This window comes from Podarcis raffonei, chromosome Z, assembly GCF_027172205.1.
Source record: "Podarcis raffonei isolate rPodRaf1 chromosome Z, rPodRaf1.pri, whole genome shotgun sequence".
NCBI lineage: Eukaryota > Metazoa > Chordata > Lepidosauria > Squamata > Lacertidae > Podarcis > Podarcis raffonei.
In genome coordinates this window covers 33,194,070-33,209,474 of record NC_070621.1, presented here as the reverse complement: position 1 = coordinate 33,209,474, position 15,405 = coordinate 33,194,070, and the positions used below count along the sequence as shown (strand labels likewise).

General features: G+C 46.3%; 1 protein-coding gene across 1 annotated transcript; it reads right to left on the bottom strand.

The window, feature by feature from the left end:
* Nucleotides 1-57: 57 nt before the first annotated feature.
* Nucleotides 58-13,474, bottom strand: SASH3 (SAM and SH3 domain containing 3). Its single transcript, XM_053373242.1, has 8 exons — nt 13,315-13,474; nt 7,851-7,946; nt 6,225-6,377; nt 4,516-4,627; nt 3,872-4,035; nt 2,841-3,047; nt 1,619-1,769; nt 58-1,338 (listed from the first exon to the last, which is right to left on the bottom strand). The coding sequence occupies exons 1-8, from the start codon at nt 13,369-13,371 to the stop codon at nt 1,166-1,168; spliced, it is 1,113 nt and encodes a 370-aa protein (XP_053229217.1). The 5' UTR covers nt 13,372-13,474; the 3' UTR covers nt 58-1,165.
* Nucleotides 13,475-15,405: the final 1,931 nt, after the last annotated feature.

Genomic DNA, 15,405 nt, shown 5'->3' with positions numbered 1-15,405 from the left:
GGTAGAGGGTGGTGGTTTTAAACCCACTTTTCCAAAAAGGCTGTACCAGACCTGTGCTTTGGGGGGTAAATGTGCTTTATTGGGATCCTGTACAAAGAGGCTAAATCTTACCCCAAGAAACCCTGGTTCAATTTGCCAAACACAGCCCAACATCCCCAGCCAGTAAAGTGCAGACCTCCTAATCCAAATGGTGCTGCTTCTCAGAGGCAGCTCAGCTGGCCTGTGAATTACACCTACCTGATGTTGACCAGATACACAGGAAGCTTCCTTATATTTAGCCAGACCAATAGTCCATCGAGCTTTAGTCCACACTGCCAGCAGCATCCCAAGAGTTTCAGACAGGAAGCATCTCGTGGCCTGCCTGGCTATGCCATGAATCCAACCTGGGACTGTCCTTGTATAAAACATGCATTCTGCCACTGAGTTATGGCCCTTCCCTGCTTTCTCTCTCTCGTTGCAGTACCACACGTCATTTTAAACAAGATAATTATGGGTATATTCAAAGCAAAAAAAAGTAGTAAATTGTCCATCTTCATTTCCTCCCCACATTAGAGCAAGCCACCCTGCTTTTTAGGTCGTTGTTCCTCCTGGGGAGCCTTTTTCCATTCCACAACACAAAGAAGGGGAAAGCAGTGGCTACATTCAGAGCATTAATCTCTGCATCTGCTGCTCTTCTTCAGGGATACAGACCACAGTTATTTAGTTCTACCTCCAGCCTTCAGTCATGACCCCTCTTGTGTCGGTTCTGTATTTTGCGTAAGGGGGGTTGGGGTGTCCTTTGAGCCAGAAGGTACCGAGCCTATGGGGAGAACAGTAACCATCCTCAGCTCAGCATCATGTTCAATAGTTCTCAGTACCTGTGGTGGGGGGACAGCTTGAGCCAACTGCATGCAAGAAGGCTAAACAACAAGCCTTTCTAAATGCAAAAACCTGTTCTTAAAATTTCTAGCCTGGGGAAAGGCAGAGTTTCTGGGACCTGACAGATTTATTGATTTATCCAGCCAATACTCTGGGAGTAGTAAGGCTGCAGCAATGCTCTTGCTCTTTCTGAAGAGGGAACTTTTGATTTTGCAGCTGTATCTTCTGTCTTGGAGGCAGGCGCATTTTGGATGACTGCTTACATTTGCCAAACCAACCCCAAGGACGAAGAAGGAAAAACCTTTTCTCAGCGTGAGCCAGCCAGAGAGAGATTTTGCAGCTCTTCCCCCAGCTTAGCGTCTTCTCGCCCGCTGTCCAGTGTCTCTGTCCCTTCAAAGCAGCCAGAATCACGGGGAATGTCTCCCTTTGGCTCTCCAGGGGCCCCCAAGCTTCCTCCTTCATCTTCAGCCTCACTGCTTGCTGGGGAGAGAGAAAGCAACTATTGTTACTGGAAAGCCCACCTGTAGGAAAATAGGAAGCTGTTGGACATGAGGCCAGATTATTTGTTGTCTACCCTTGAATGCAGTAGCCTCCCATGATTTCAAGTAGAATGGGGTATCTTCTATTGTCTGCTACTTGACCCTTTTAACTGGAGATGGTAAGCTTTGAATCTAGGACCTTCTGCAGGCAAAGCAGAAGGTCTGCTAAAGAGTCTGTGAATGGGAGGGGAAGAAACAAGCTTTTTAATAAAAGCCCTTACTGTCATAATCAAGCAGGAGGTCCGCTGCTGTTAGCAGCTTGGCACGGTGTTGTGGGTCAGTTATATTCAGTTCATTCAGGTGGGTCTCTTGCAGCTCTTTGAAGTCCTCCAAGGTCTGGTAGCCATTCAGTAGCAATGTAGAGGCATACTCCTGATGAATGGGAAAGAGCATCAATGTGCTGGCTATGAGCAGCTAGCCAGGTTCAGTGACTGGGGGACTTCATGTGTAGACTCTGGTAGACTTACCTGACATTGGCCACAGCAGCATTCTGATCAGTGCTGGGCTGCGGTTGCTTCCATTTAAATTTCCCACAATTCCCCAGAAGTCCTGAGCATTGTGGGAAATTTATTGGTGGGTACCAGACCCAATCACCCAGTGCTAAGGAAGCAAATTGTTTCTTCAAGTGGAGTCCAAAGCAAGGATCTAGCCCCTGCCCCCAACAACTGCCCTAGGGTCCTACATGCTGATAAAATATTTTGCTGAAGAAGTAAGTCTCATTGTAAACCCCCAAAGGGAGAAACAAGAGTAGAGGCTATAACAGTTCTGACAGAGGCCTCTGTGCAACAACATAAATAAGTGTTTTTATAGAGAGAGGGAGGATTTAAAAAGTGGGGACTAGCAGCTTGGGGGAGAAATACACTACATCTGTACAATAGATGCAATCAGAACAGATCTTCAGCAATGGAGCTCAAATGCTAGTTCTTGTGGAATTTTTGCCAATAAGTTTAGATCCTTCATTGCTGCACATTTGTACAAGCTGCAAGAGCTTTTATGCAGTGGCTACGACAGCTCTATATGGTTGAACTCAGGCTGCTAAAATTCAGGCTGGCCTATCATTCATTTACGGGGAATGAATTACGGCTGTATGTACATATGTGGACTATATGCTAGCCTGGGCTAGTTAATCGCATTTGTTCCTAGCCTCTCTGTACAGCAAAATGCCAGCAATGAGCTAGAGCTACATGCACCCTCCAAACATTCCTCAAAAACAACTCCACCAAGTCAAACCATTAGCCCATCCAATGTCTATCTAACCATAGTTTGCTAATTAGCAGTGAGGCCCAGAGTTTCAGACAGGTGTCATTTCCGAGCCATATTTCGAGATTCCAGAGACGGACCCCTAGATCTCCTCCATGCAAAATGTGTGCCCAGTCCCTGAACCACAAACCCAACCCAAAAAACCCTTGCTGTTTTGCTCTGCTGGTAGGGCAACATCCTCACCTCAAGATTCATGCGTTCCAGCAGTTCATGCAAGGTCTTGGGTTTGGGCCTCTTGCTCCTGCTTCGCGAACTGCTCTTTGCAACTGGCGCAGGGTCGTCTGGGATGATGTCCACATAGATGAACTTGAAGGAGCCCACTTTGTTGTTCAAAAGACCAGTCCAGGTACCTGCAGGTGCCTTTGCAATGATGTGGATGACATCTCCTTTCTATGCCAAATGCAAAATCATCACATCTTTTAGTTGATCTTACAGCACCACACAGCATGACTATTCAGTCCTACAGGAACACAGGTGCTGGTATCAGCCTGGTATCTCTCTACTTCCTCCCCACCCCCACCCCCGAACTGAGGATGTGGGGTTTCTGTGACCTTCAGGTATGGTTCAGCCAAGCTACTGCCTTCCAACAGAGGAGCCACCAGCCTAGATCTGCCTTGTTTGAGATAGCTACCCTCTGAAAACTAGTCCCACTCTTCATGTTGATGGGGTGTTGCCAGCTGTACACAAGTAATGGTCACACATCTATTGCTGCACCCACTTTTTGCTTCTGGCCTTGCTCACCCCTGGCGTGCTAATCTTGGAAAGTTGCCTAAGGGAATGAGGCCCTTTGGCTGAAAAAAAAGAGAGGCTTCTCACCTGCTATTATACTGAGTGAAGGGAAGACAGGCAGAACCAACACTTGAGAAATGACAAAGGTTTTTTTAAAAATTAATTTATCCCTCTCAGTTGTTAAAGTGCTCCAGTTTGTGGAGTTTGTAGTCCTGCAGGTGTTGCTGGACTATATTGTTCATCTCTGACCACTGGCCATGCTGGCTGCAGTGTTGGGACTTGGGAGTCCTACAACAGCTGGAGAGCCAACTCTTGCTACACAGTCCTAATCCTACAACCATTTTTCAGGATGATGCCACATTGGCCTGATCAATAACTTGGCATGAAATATTTCCTTTGTAGGCTGATGACGAAAGAGATCTCTCTGCTAGAACAGGTCTGACTTGCATGGGAAGATAAATGCCAAGTGTTGCATTGTTACCCACCTGAAGTTTCAGAGAGTCTTTATCATACGGGCTGGGGAGGAAGTCAGTGTGAACTTTGGCTTTTCCACAAAAAGGGCCAACGTAGGGTATGGGGCTGGCCTTGTCTCCCTTCTTGCTGCTGCTGCAGCTGCTTCCCATCAGTCTGGGATTGGACAATTCAGTCCCTGCAGGAGGAGAGGTTCAGATCAGAAGGAAGAAATTGTAGTGGGTGGATTTTGCTGGGGCTTAAAGTTTGGACACTGGACCTCTGGTAGGTTCAGTGAAATGGAGACAGAGTGATTGATGGATGTAAACTGTCTCCTCCCCTTTCAGCAGGGGGTGAGCTACTCAGGGTTTAGGAGATCTTGCCAAGCTACATCATTCAGTGTGTGCTGATATAAAGCTACCCTCCAGCTTGTGGTCTTTCTCCTGCTTCCTCCATCCAGAAAAAGAAATCCCTGCAAACAGAAAGCTAGTGTGCCAAGGAAAAAAAGTGATGTTCGAACCCTTCTCCATGATGCCTCGTTTCCTGTATGGAGGAAGCTTGGTGTTGGTGTTGCGGGGTTTATTTGTACAGACAGGTGTCCTCTTATGAGAACTTCTGTCTGCAGTCCGAAGTGTTTATATAGCCCAGCCTCAGTGCTAAGCCTTCATGCTGGACTCACCATTTGGTGATGGAGAGCTGCTCGTCTCCTCACTTGATTCTGGAAAGACTGGGCCTTCGTCTTCAGTGGGGCTGCTGATGGGAGATGCAGCAGCCTCGTCTTCAGCCTCCCCCTGCATTAGGGCAATAAGGCACAATGAACACCCCTTTGCGCTTGAAGAAGAGACAGAAGGGCGGATTGACTTTGCTCGGGTCTAGTGTCCAGACCCTGTTTTCTTGCAGCATCCTGCTCGGTTCTGTTCTTCCCCCAACTACCAAAAGTCTTTCCCAGCTGGGCAACCCTTTAACTGAACATGTGCTTTGCATGCCCAGTGGTCCATCACTGAGCTATTAGGGCCCATATATTTTGGAATTACTGGTCGTATGTTCCTTCTCTCCCCACTCCCAAACCTTTAGAGGGTATCATGAATTATGTCACTCCCTTCAAAATATGGTATGTAAATCCTACATAAGTGTTCAGATGCCATGCTGCTGAGTCGGGACCTGGATTTCTCCCTTAAAGTCCTAAACATCATGGTTAGCTGTGGGTGCTTAACATGTCATTAGCAATCGTGTATCTGTTCTTACACACCCACACAGGGAAGGGCCAGAGCTCAGGGGCAGAGCATCTGCTTTGCATATGTCCCAATTTGAATCCTTGGCATCTCCTTGTAGAGTTGGGAAAGAACCCCGTCTGAAACTCCAGAAAGCATTAACAAGTAGAGACAGTACCAAGCTAGCTGGACCTTAGGTCTCATTTTGTATAAGTCAGCTTCCTATCTGCAGCATTCTGGCCACTTCTTCCCCCTGCCCTGTGCTCCTGATAAGGGTTTCTCAAAAGTGGGTCTCCAACTGTTTTGGGACTACAACTCCCATCATCCCTAGCTGGCAGGATTAGTGGTCAGAGATGATGGGAATTGTAGTCCGAAAACAGCTGGAGATCCAAGTTTAGGAAACCCTGCTCTAGATGAATATCTCCTTGCCTAAGCTGCTATTAAGCTCAGAAGGAAAGTTCCTGCTGGTGCTTTCCTGATGGGCTAACAGCAGCTCATGGATCTCTGCACCTGTTATTAATTTTTAATTTTTTAAAAAACAAACAAACGGTGATTAATGATGCATTTAAATGTCATGTCTTGTTTGGTGCTTAGGCTTCAGTCTTATCAGGCTCTGGGCAAGTATTCAAAGAGTTATTATTATTAATAAAGTATTTATAAGCCACTTAGCATCCAAAAAAAAAATCGCAAAGCAGTGTAGAAAAGGATAAAAGGCATACAGTGCCAACCACTGAAATAAAACCTGTTCAAGCATCACAGTGGCCAAGTAAGAGACAATAAAATGCACAGCCAGCGAGCTACTCCATAAAGGGTTAGGTGAAACGAAAAGTCTTGAGCAGGTGCTGAAAGCATAAGGTTGTTGGCCCCTTGACCCAAGGTGTGCTAGGTGTCAAAGCATCACAGACCTTGGTGGTTTTGTTTCGCACAAGACAGCAGACCCAGGCCTTGCTGCATGAATTGACACCACCAGGCAGCTGTACATGGGGCTATTGCGGATCCCTAGAGCCTCTTCGCTGGCGTTGCTCTTCGTTTCTGTTGCTGCCTATTTACTTTCCCCTTGCAAGCATGAGGGCTGAGAAAAGAACAAGAAAAGAGCAAGCCTCTCCCTTTAGGCAATGACGCAGTTTAGGTCCAGTGGGAAAGGGAAGTCGGCTGGTCACACTGCCTCGTTTCTCACCTGCTCTGCGAGAGCTTTGGCAGCTGCTTTGCCAGTCTTCCTGTTCATGGTACGGGAGATGGCAGCTCTCCATCTCTTACCCAGCTTTGAGGTGCTGCTTCGGCCTGAGTCATCTGGGCTGGGCACAGAGTTTGTCTGACTGCCTTCGGGGACCTGTACAGAAGAGGAAAAGTATTGAGAGCAACTGGCCTGGAAAGGAGGAGGATGCCTCCTTGCTGGGTGTGGGATGGGGTGAATCAAACCTTCCATATGCCCCCAGCAACAGATATGAAGAGGCCTGCCTTTTCAGACAGGCTGAGCTATTTGGATAGCTGTCTACACACCCTTTCCCCACTGAATACGCGAGGGGAAAGTGCACGTAAATATATGTGCAGTTGCTGAACTGTAGCTATTGAGATGGGACAGAGATGGACAGAACAGTGTTTCAAACAGTGCAGGAACCACGGAAGAGGGGAAATAAGGACCAGGCGACATCCCTTGAAAGGGGCAGGAGCTCTAACATTGTCAATATAAAACAGAAATGGGGAACCCGTGGCCATTTGGATGTTGTTTGGGATGCAGCTCCTGCCACTCTTGACCAATGGCCATGTTGGCTGAGGCTGATGAGAGTCCCAACAGCTCTGGGATGTCACAGGTAGGAGAAGCTAACATGAGCTGCAGTACGAGAGGCAAATGTGATGCAGCTGATTCAGGGCTGCAGCAGCGGAAGCCCAAGGCAGGCAAGAGCAGGACTGACTGTAGACAGTGCATGGGAACAGGTATGGTTCCAAGGCACATGAGACCACTCCTTGCTTCGCTGAAACTGGTGGTCAGCACCTGGAAGGTGATTGGTCGGAGCCATATAGATGTTGCCTGATAACGTAAAGGTAAAGGGACCCCTGACCATTAGGTCCAGTCGTGACCGACTCTGGGGTTGCAGCACTCATCTCGCTTTATTGGCTGAGGGAGCTGGCGTACAGCTTCCGGGTCATGTGGCCAGCATGACTAAGCTGCTTCTGGTGAACCAGAGCAGCGCACGGAAGCGCCATTTACCTTCCCACCGGAGCGGTACCTATTTATCTACTTGCACTTTGACGTGCTTTCGAACTGCTAGGTTGACAGGAGCAGGGACCGAGCAATGGGAGCTCACCCCATCACGGGGATTCGAACCGCCGACCTTCTGATCGGCAAGTCCTAGGCTCTGTGGTTTAACCCACAGCGCCACCCGCAGCACCATACATTTAAAACACACTTATATTGCTTTAACAGTCATGGCTTCCCCCAAAGAATTGTGATTTGTAGCTACAATTCCCAACACGCTAAGCAAATCACAGTGCATAGATAGAAATCTTTGGAGAAAAGAATGTGACCATTCCATGATGGATAAAAGGTGGGATATTAGGGTAAGAAAATAAACAGATTAATATGTGAATAAGCCTGGGCAGAGTCGGATGCTCTGTGATGAAGGTGATATGGTCAGAGTATTAGAGCCTAGAGTTCGAATCCCCATTCAGCACTGAAGCTCACCTTGGGACAGTCACTGCATCTCAGGGTTGCTGTGAGGATAAAACTGGGAGAACCACCTTGAGCTCCCTGGAGGAAAAGGTGTCCTAAAAATGTTATAGGTAAATAAATGGGGGTACTCACCTCCTCCTCTAGGTTGAATTCCTTCTCACTTGGTAGAGGGGAGCTGGGTTTGGATTTAGGAAAGTCCTTGAAGCTGCTGGATCGCTGCAGGGACAGCTGATAAGGGGAGCAAGAGGGTGCAGAATGTAAATATAGGAAAAAGCAGGGAGCACACATCGGGAAACGGGTGGAGGGGCATGTGAAGGCTCAGCCTCCTAGTCCTCATGTTGTAACTAATTCTGCAACCAAATCCAAGCTGGTGTAACTGGAGAAAATAAAGATTCTTCCTGTTATAAAATATTTATTAGAGTTTTACAAAAAGCAGAAATTTACAGAATAAAAAGAAAGCAAGAGAAAAAAGAAAAATACAAAAAATACAAAAATACATAGAAAAAAGAAAATACAAAATACAGAAAAAGTAAATAGGAAAAGTTAAAAACAAATCCATTTTTTCATATCTTGAATTTCATTTGCTTATTTCCCTGACCTCCTCACACCTCTCTTTTTTGTATTCCCGTTCACATAGTCAGTTCAGCAAATCCTTACCCGCTTTCATTTATCTTAACTCTATATCTCAACATATTATAACTATATATTTTCATCCGTTATCAATCCATTTTTACATATTCTTATTAACCTTGTTGCTAATGCCACTTAATTTCAATCCAGCATCATTTTAACATTAATTTTACAATGTTTCTGCAAATAGTCTTTGAATTTCTTCCAATCTTCTTCCACCGACTCTTCTCCCTGGTCTCGGATTCTGCCAGTCATTTCCGCCAGTTCCATATAGTCCATCACCTTCATCTGCCACTCTTCCAGGGTGGGTAAATCTTGTGTCTTCCAATACTTTGCAATGAGTATTCTTGCTGCTGTTGTGGCATACATAAAGAAAGTTCTATCTTTCTTTGGCACCAATTGGCCGACTATGCCCAGGAGAAAGGCCTCTGGTTTCTTCAGGAAGGTATATTTAAATACCTTTTTCATTTCATTATAGATCATCTCCCAGAAAGCCTTAATCTTTGGGCACGTCCACCAAAGGTGAAAGAATGTACCTTCGTTTTCTTTACATTTCCAACATTTATTATCGGGCAAATGACAGATTTTTGCAAGCTTGACTGGTGTCATGTACCACCTGTATATCATTTTCATAATATTCTCTCTTAGGGCATTACATGCCGTAAATTTCATACCTGTGGTCCACAACTGTTCCCAGTCAGCGAACATAATGTTATGTCCAACATCTTGTGCCCATTTAATCATAGCAGATTTAACCGTTTCATCCTGAGTGTTCCATTTTAACAGCAAGTTATACATTCTTGAAAGTATCTTTGTTTTGGGATCTAACAGTTCTGTTTCCAATTTTGATTTTTCCACCTGGAAGCCAATTTTTTTTGTCCAAATTGTAAGCCTCCCTTATTTGATAATAGTGAAGCCAGTCTCACACTTTATCTTTTAATTTCTCAAAACTCTGCAATTTCAATTTGTCTCCTTCTTGCTCCAAAATTTCCCAATATTTCGGCCATAAAGATTCTTCCTGTTAACCCAACCTCTCATTTCATCATTCCTCTCTTGCATCCACTGTGCAGTATTTTTAGATTTGAAAGCTCCGCGGGGCAGAGATCTGGCCTCTTATGAAGTGCCATGCGCACGGATGGAGGCACCCACGTCAGACTAGCTGGGACTGATGGGAATTGTAGTCCAAAAAAGCTGGAGCGGGTACTAACTTGGCGATGGCTATACCTTAAACAACAACAACCTCTCCCACATCAAGCTCTGTTATTAATATGTTGGCTGGGGAGGGGGGGGGGTAAATGGGGAACTGTGGGAAGGCGTGGCTCGGGAAGGAAGCAGGCCTTTTTAAGGAAGCATGAACTGTTGTTACGAGGGAAGTACTGTAGAAAGCTGCACGTCTACGCTCCTCGCCAGCTCACGATCTGACTGTACATTTTGGTAAGAGGAAAGAGCAAGTCGCTCCTGTCCTGCTCTCTCTCCAATTAGTGGTAGCATCACTTGGAGTCCCCCGTCCTCTCATCTCGCAATATACAGTGGTACCTCAGGTTACATACGCTTCAGGTTACAGACTCCACTAACCCAGAAATAGTACCTCGGGTTAAGAACTTTGCTTCAGGATGTGAACAGAAATCGTGTGGTAGCGGCGCGGCGGCAGCAGGAAGCCCCATTAGCTAAAGCAGTGCTTCAGGTTAAGAACAGTTTCAGGTTAAGAACGGAACTCCGGAACGAATTAAGTTCTTAACCAGAGGTGCCACTGTACATGCATTGCATTAATACCTTGCTCTGGGTCTTGCCCGCCGTCAGAGACGGGAAACGGGTGCACGGACGAATCACTGGCCTTAAGCCAACCTAGCCGTTCCCGCTTTCACATTTGGTGTGCATCTCTTTTTTTCTTTTTGTAAGGTCGCTACAAAAATCGCCACTCAGCGAATGAAGTGTGTGGCTTGGCACCACCAACAACAGCAAGCACTCTCGAGCCTAAGCGCTAGAGCGGCAAAGGTGTGCGGGAGGTGGGGCTTAGTTTACGAACAGAGAAGCTGCCGAAGCCAGAGGACGGGTATTGCGTGCGTGTGTGTGTCCGCACGCGGTGGCGCATTTGAGGTCTGGAAATGCAAATGCTTGCAAAGCAGAGTTCACGCCTCGGTGCATAAGCAAAGCAGGAGGAAGGGGTGGATGTGGGGAGCTGGGAGCTGCTGGTAAGCCAACACCAGATACACACAATACGAAGCCCACGACTCCGCCCCGATGCAAAAGCTGCTCATCATCGCAGTGACCCCGCCCCCTTGAGCAGGACTATCAGCCGGTCACACCAAAAACACACACAGTCAATTCTTTTGCGGTAGCCCTCCAGTCACACGTAGGAAGGCTCGCTTCAGCTCTTGTCGGAGTTGCAAGCTTGCAGCGCTGTGCAAAACTCGGAACTGATTTGCTCAGAGGGCCCCCCAGGTGGGGCGGCCGCAACGAAACCGTGCAATGACAGCTCTACTCGCGGTCTCTAGTTGAGTTGCAGCTTGAGATCTCACGGGCTGCAGCCCATTTCATCAAATGCATCCGAGAACAGATGCATCTGATGAGAGGTAGGTTGTTGCCTAGCAAAGCTCTGCCCCCCAGTAAGAAGCCGGAAAAGATATTCTATAGGGGGTGCTGTTCTCTGGGAATTTGAACCATAGTTTGGTTTTTGAAGAGAGAAATGAGGAAGTGAAAAAGGGGGGTGACAGGGGAAGATGGAGAGGTGAGGTGCATCCCCCCAAGAATGAGAGAGGAAGAAACTGGGGCAGTAGCATTTAATCCACTAATGAGTGAGATAAATGGGAAATAATATGCCCTGAAATCAATCAGGCTGCTGTTTGGAAAATATATAAAAGCTGCAGATGACAAACACCATCTTCCTTGTTTTAGGTCCAGGAGGAAAGCAGCTTTGAAGATGATGCAAGCTATGCAACACATGTGAATAGGCTAAAAATTGGGAGAAAGTCATAGCGCAGCCATAGGGCATTACATTTGCATACAGAGGGTCCCAGGTCCAATCCCTGGCATCTTCAAGTACAACCGGGAAAGATCCCTACTTAAAACCTTGGAGAGCTGCTATCTAGCCGGCGTAGACAATACTAAACTAGATGGAGCCAATAGTCAGCATGAATGCAGCTTCTTGTTCCTAAAACAGACTTATTGCTTCAAAAACATTTGCTTTTAATGTGTGCAAATTTAACTGACAGGTTAATGACCAATACTGTACTCATATTATAAATTCTTTAACATTTATTTAATAGGCCTAAGAAAGAGCACCCTCTGTCTGCAGAGAACAGAGTGAGTACTGAGCTCTGATCTTTCATGTTTCTATGGCTTGATCATTTCACTCCTCTTTTCTCCTGTGTTTCTGGGTTACAGATGAAGTCTTCCTTCCCCTTTGCCCTGGCATAAGTGCTGCACTGTTTATCAGCTGCTGTTTTCCGTGGTGTGGAAAATGTCCCTGATGGATTTCTGCCCATCATACCACTTAAACTAGAACAAGCTCAGAGTCAGAAAACAAACACACAAACACATCCACATATGCAGTACACAGACACTGCCTAACAAGGATGCCTGTTGAAGGAAACTGACCCCCCCCCAAGCAGGGATGGAAGGCTTGGATGGCCACAGTTTACCCACCACTGCCCATGAAGCAAGCTGGAGGACTCGTATCTAAAAAGCATCTGTCCTAGACAGTTTGGTGCACTGGATAGCTGCAGGGCTGTCAACTGTCCTGGAGAGCCCCTCTAGGATTGTGGCACTCAATTTCACTGGTGTGACAGCCTCACTCCAAGGACAAAAGGAAAAAAAAAATTTCCCTTCCAGTAGCACCTTAAAGACCAACTAAGTTAGTTCTTGGTATGAGCTTTCATGTGCATGCACACTTCTTCAGATACTTCAGATATCTGAAGAAGTGTGCATGCACACGAAAGCTCATACCAAGAACTAACTTAGTTGGTCTTTAAGGTGCTACTGGAAGGAAAAAAATTTTTTTTTTCTTTTGACTATGGCAGACCAACACGGCTACCTTTCTGTCACTCCAAGGAAACATTGCTGCCCAAAGAGACCACTTGAGTGGATTTTGCAGTTGCTGTGAACCTAGCTGGGTCCAGCTTTGCCTAACATAGCACAACCACAAAGGGACCTAAGACAGCTTCCAGAGCAGCAGGTGCCAAGCAGCATGGGGGAAAGGGGAACACAGAAGCTGCCATATTTTCAGAACCTTGCTACAGCTAGCTCAGTATTGTCTATGCTGGCTGGCAGTGGCCTTGCAGGGTCTCAGCTAAGAAGCTTTTACCAGCCTTACCTGGAGTTGCCAGGGATTGAACCCAAGACCTTCTACATGAAAAGCAAATGCTCTACCACTGAGCTACAGCAACCCTTGTACCAAAGCATAGCCCCTAAGGCAGGGGTCAGCAAACTTTTTCAGCAGGGGGCCAGTCCACTGTCCCTCAGAGCTTGTGGGGGGCCAGCCAGACTATATTTTTTTGGAGGAAAGAACAAATTCCTATGCCCCACAAATAACCCAGAGGTGCATTTTAAATAAAAGCACACATTCCACTTGTGTAAAAACACCAGGCAGGCCCCACAAATAACCCAGAGATGCATTTTAAATAAAAGGACACATTCTACTAATGTAAAAACACGCTGATTCCCGGACCGTCCACGGGCCGGATTGAGAAGGCGATTGGCCCCTGTGCCTTAGTTTGCCTACCCATGCCCTAAGGAAATCCACAACCCCTAGCCTCTGGCTGGCAAACTATCCCCCCCCCCCAAAGTCTTCTAAAAACAATAGGTACAAAGGACTATCATGAAATGTAAGCAATTCAGGCCCTGGTGCTCTCCACAGCCTCATCCCATTGGTCAAGTGCTGCTGTTGTGCCTCCACTAGCAATCTGTTGGGCAAGAAGAGGCTCTGGGAAGAGGTGAGGACCTGGTGCTTGCCTCTCCAATCACTCACCTTCCTCTTCTGCACTGGGTCCTTCTCGCTGGCATTAGATGGCTTCCGGCGCAACATGGTGCTCTCTCTCCAGAGTACATTCAGTGACAGGCAGAGCAAGAAAGTAAGCCAGAGAGAAGCAGCAGGCTACGAGAAGCGACAGAGGCCAGGAAGTAGGCAGGAAATCACTGCATCACATGGGCTCCTTTCCCAGCAACAGGGCCTCAAGCAGCAGAAGTCAGGGGCCCAGCCCCACGCTTGCACATTTGCACAGGAAGGAAGTGGCGACTTACATGCACAGGCAGACTTCTCCACCGAAGACCAAGTGAGAGGTTGATGCCTGTCTTCTGGAAACGAGAGACTCAAAAGGGTGCCTCTCCCCCTGAAAACACAATAGTGGGGCCCTTGCTGTGGTGGTGTGGGTCTTTGGAGCACAGGGGTTGTTTGGAGAGCCAAAGGAAAGGATTATCTACGAACACTCCCATATTTATTTCCATTTTAGCCCACCTTTCCTCTAAGGCACACAGGGGGAAACTTTGGCTCTCCAGATATTGCTGAATCACAACTTCTATCAGTTGCAGCACACATGCCCAATGGCCAGGGGTGATGGCAATTGCAGGCCGGCAACATCTGGAGATCCAATGGTCCCCTGCACCACCTGCTGTAAGGAATTTAGCAGGCGCTCCTCCCCATTTCATCTGCACAATAGCTGTGAGAGGTAGGATAGGCTCAGAGAGAGTGTCTAGCTGAAAGTCACCCAGTCAGCCTCCAAAGTCACATTACATCATGGGCTTTGTAGTTTTCTGAACAGCTTAAACAGGCCACCATAATACAAGTGTGATGTGCTGAAGCCTAGTGAAACCAATGGGCTTAAGTGCACCTAACTTTGTAAGTTGGACTGAGGCCTTGGTGGTTTCCTGTGCAGGATAGTGACAGATTGCTCACTGCACAAGCACTAAAAGCAACACAGCACTTCCTGGGTGAATACTGCAGTTGATTTCAGAAAGCCTCTGTATAATTTCAGAGCATGATTTCGCACTGTCAGGATACTACATTTTGACACAAACTCCATTCTGTGCAGGCCTCCTTCCAGACAGACTTCTCGATGTGACTTCATGATGATTTGTGCCCACAATTCTATTAGGGTGGTTATGTGCAACAGCAATGGGTTTAGGGCACTGCAGGTTGCCACCCCCCCCCCCGCCGGGTGCTGAGCTAAGAGGGCACATCATCATACCTATATTTATGTGGGTACCTACTGAGAAGATCCTGAAAAAGGCAACTGTACCAAAATTAATTATTGTGAAAATAAGAAATCTGGGGTGGGGAGTGGGGGTGAGCCAAATTTTGTCCTCTGGGCACCATATTACCAAAGTCCACCCCTGTGTGCAATCTCACTTTTCACCTGAAAAAGTTTTTAGCTGATCAAACCGCTTCATTTCCAGTCAGTATATATCCTGTAGCTTAAAACTCGTAATTTTTAATGCCACAAATGGGATTTCATGGGCTACTTCTGTTGCATTATTGGTCCTCTGGACAGCAATAAGGTGGTAGCATTGAAGATGCATCACAGAGTAAACTAAAGCAGAATAAATACTAGTGCACTAGTGCATGATTATTGTGCCAATAACTTGTTGCAGAATACACCCAGAATAAAATAATAGTCTGGTAGCAATATTGGCCAGCATAGTAGGAGCTGCTGAATTTTTCAGCTTTCAAATTCAGCAAATGAGAGGTGCTAAAAGGTTGTAACATGACTTGGGAATTCAAAAGATACTTTGGTTATAGTAAAGTAATTTAGTTTTGCTTGGTAAGTGAATTGTTAAATTGCATAGAACTCATTAAAAATGATTGTCAGATACATGCATTTGTTTGTTTGTTTTTGTTTGTTTGTTTGCATTACCTGACACTTTCAGAAGGTAAAATTAAAATTATTTGATTTTCTGAAAGCATCTTGATATGCTTCTTCATCACATGTAGATTTACCAAGCTAAACGTCTAGTCACAAATAAAAGCAAATCTGAATTCCTCACACCCCAAAACATAGTTTTAAAACTCCTCACTGAAGAAATTCACAGAAATTAAAATCCCTAAAATGTCATGCCCTATCTG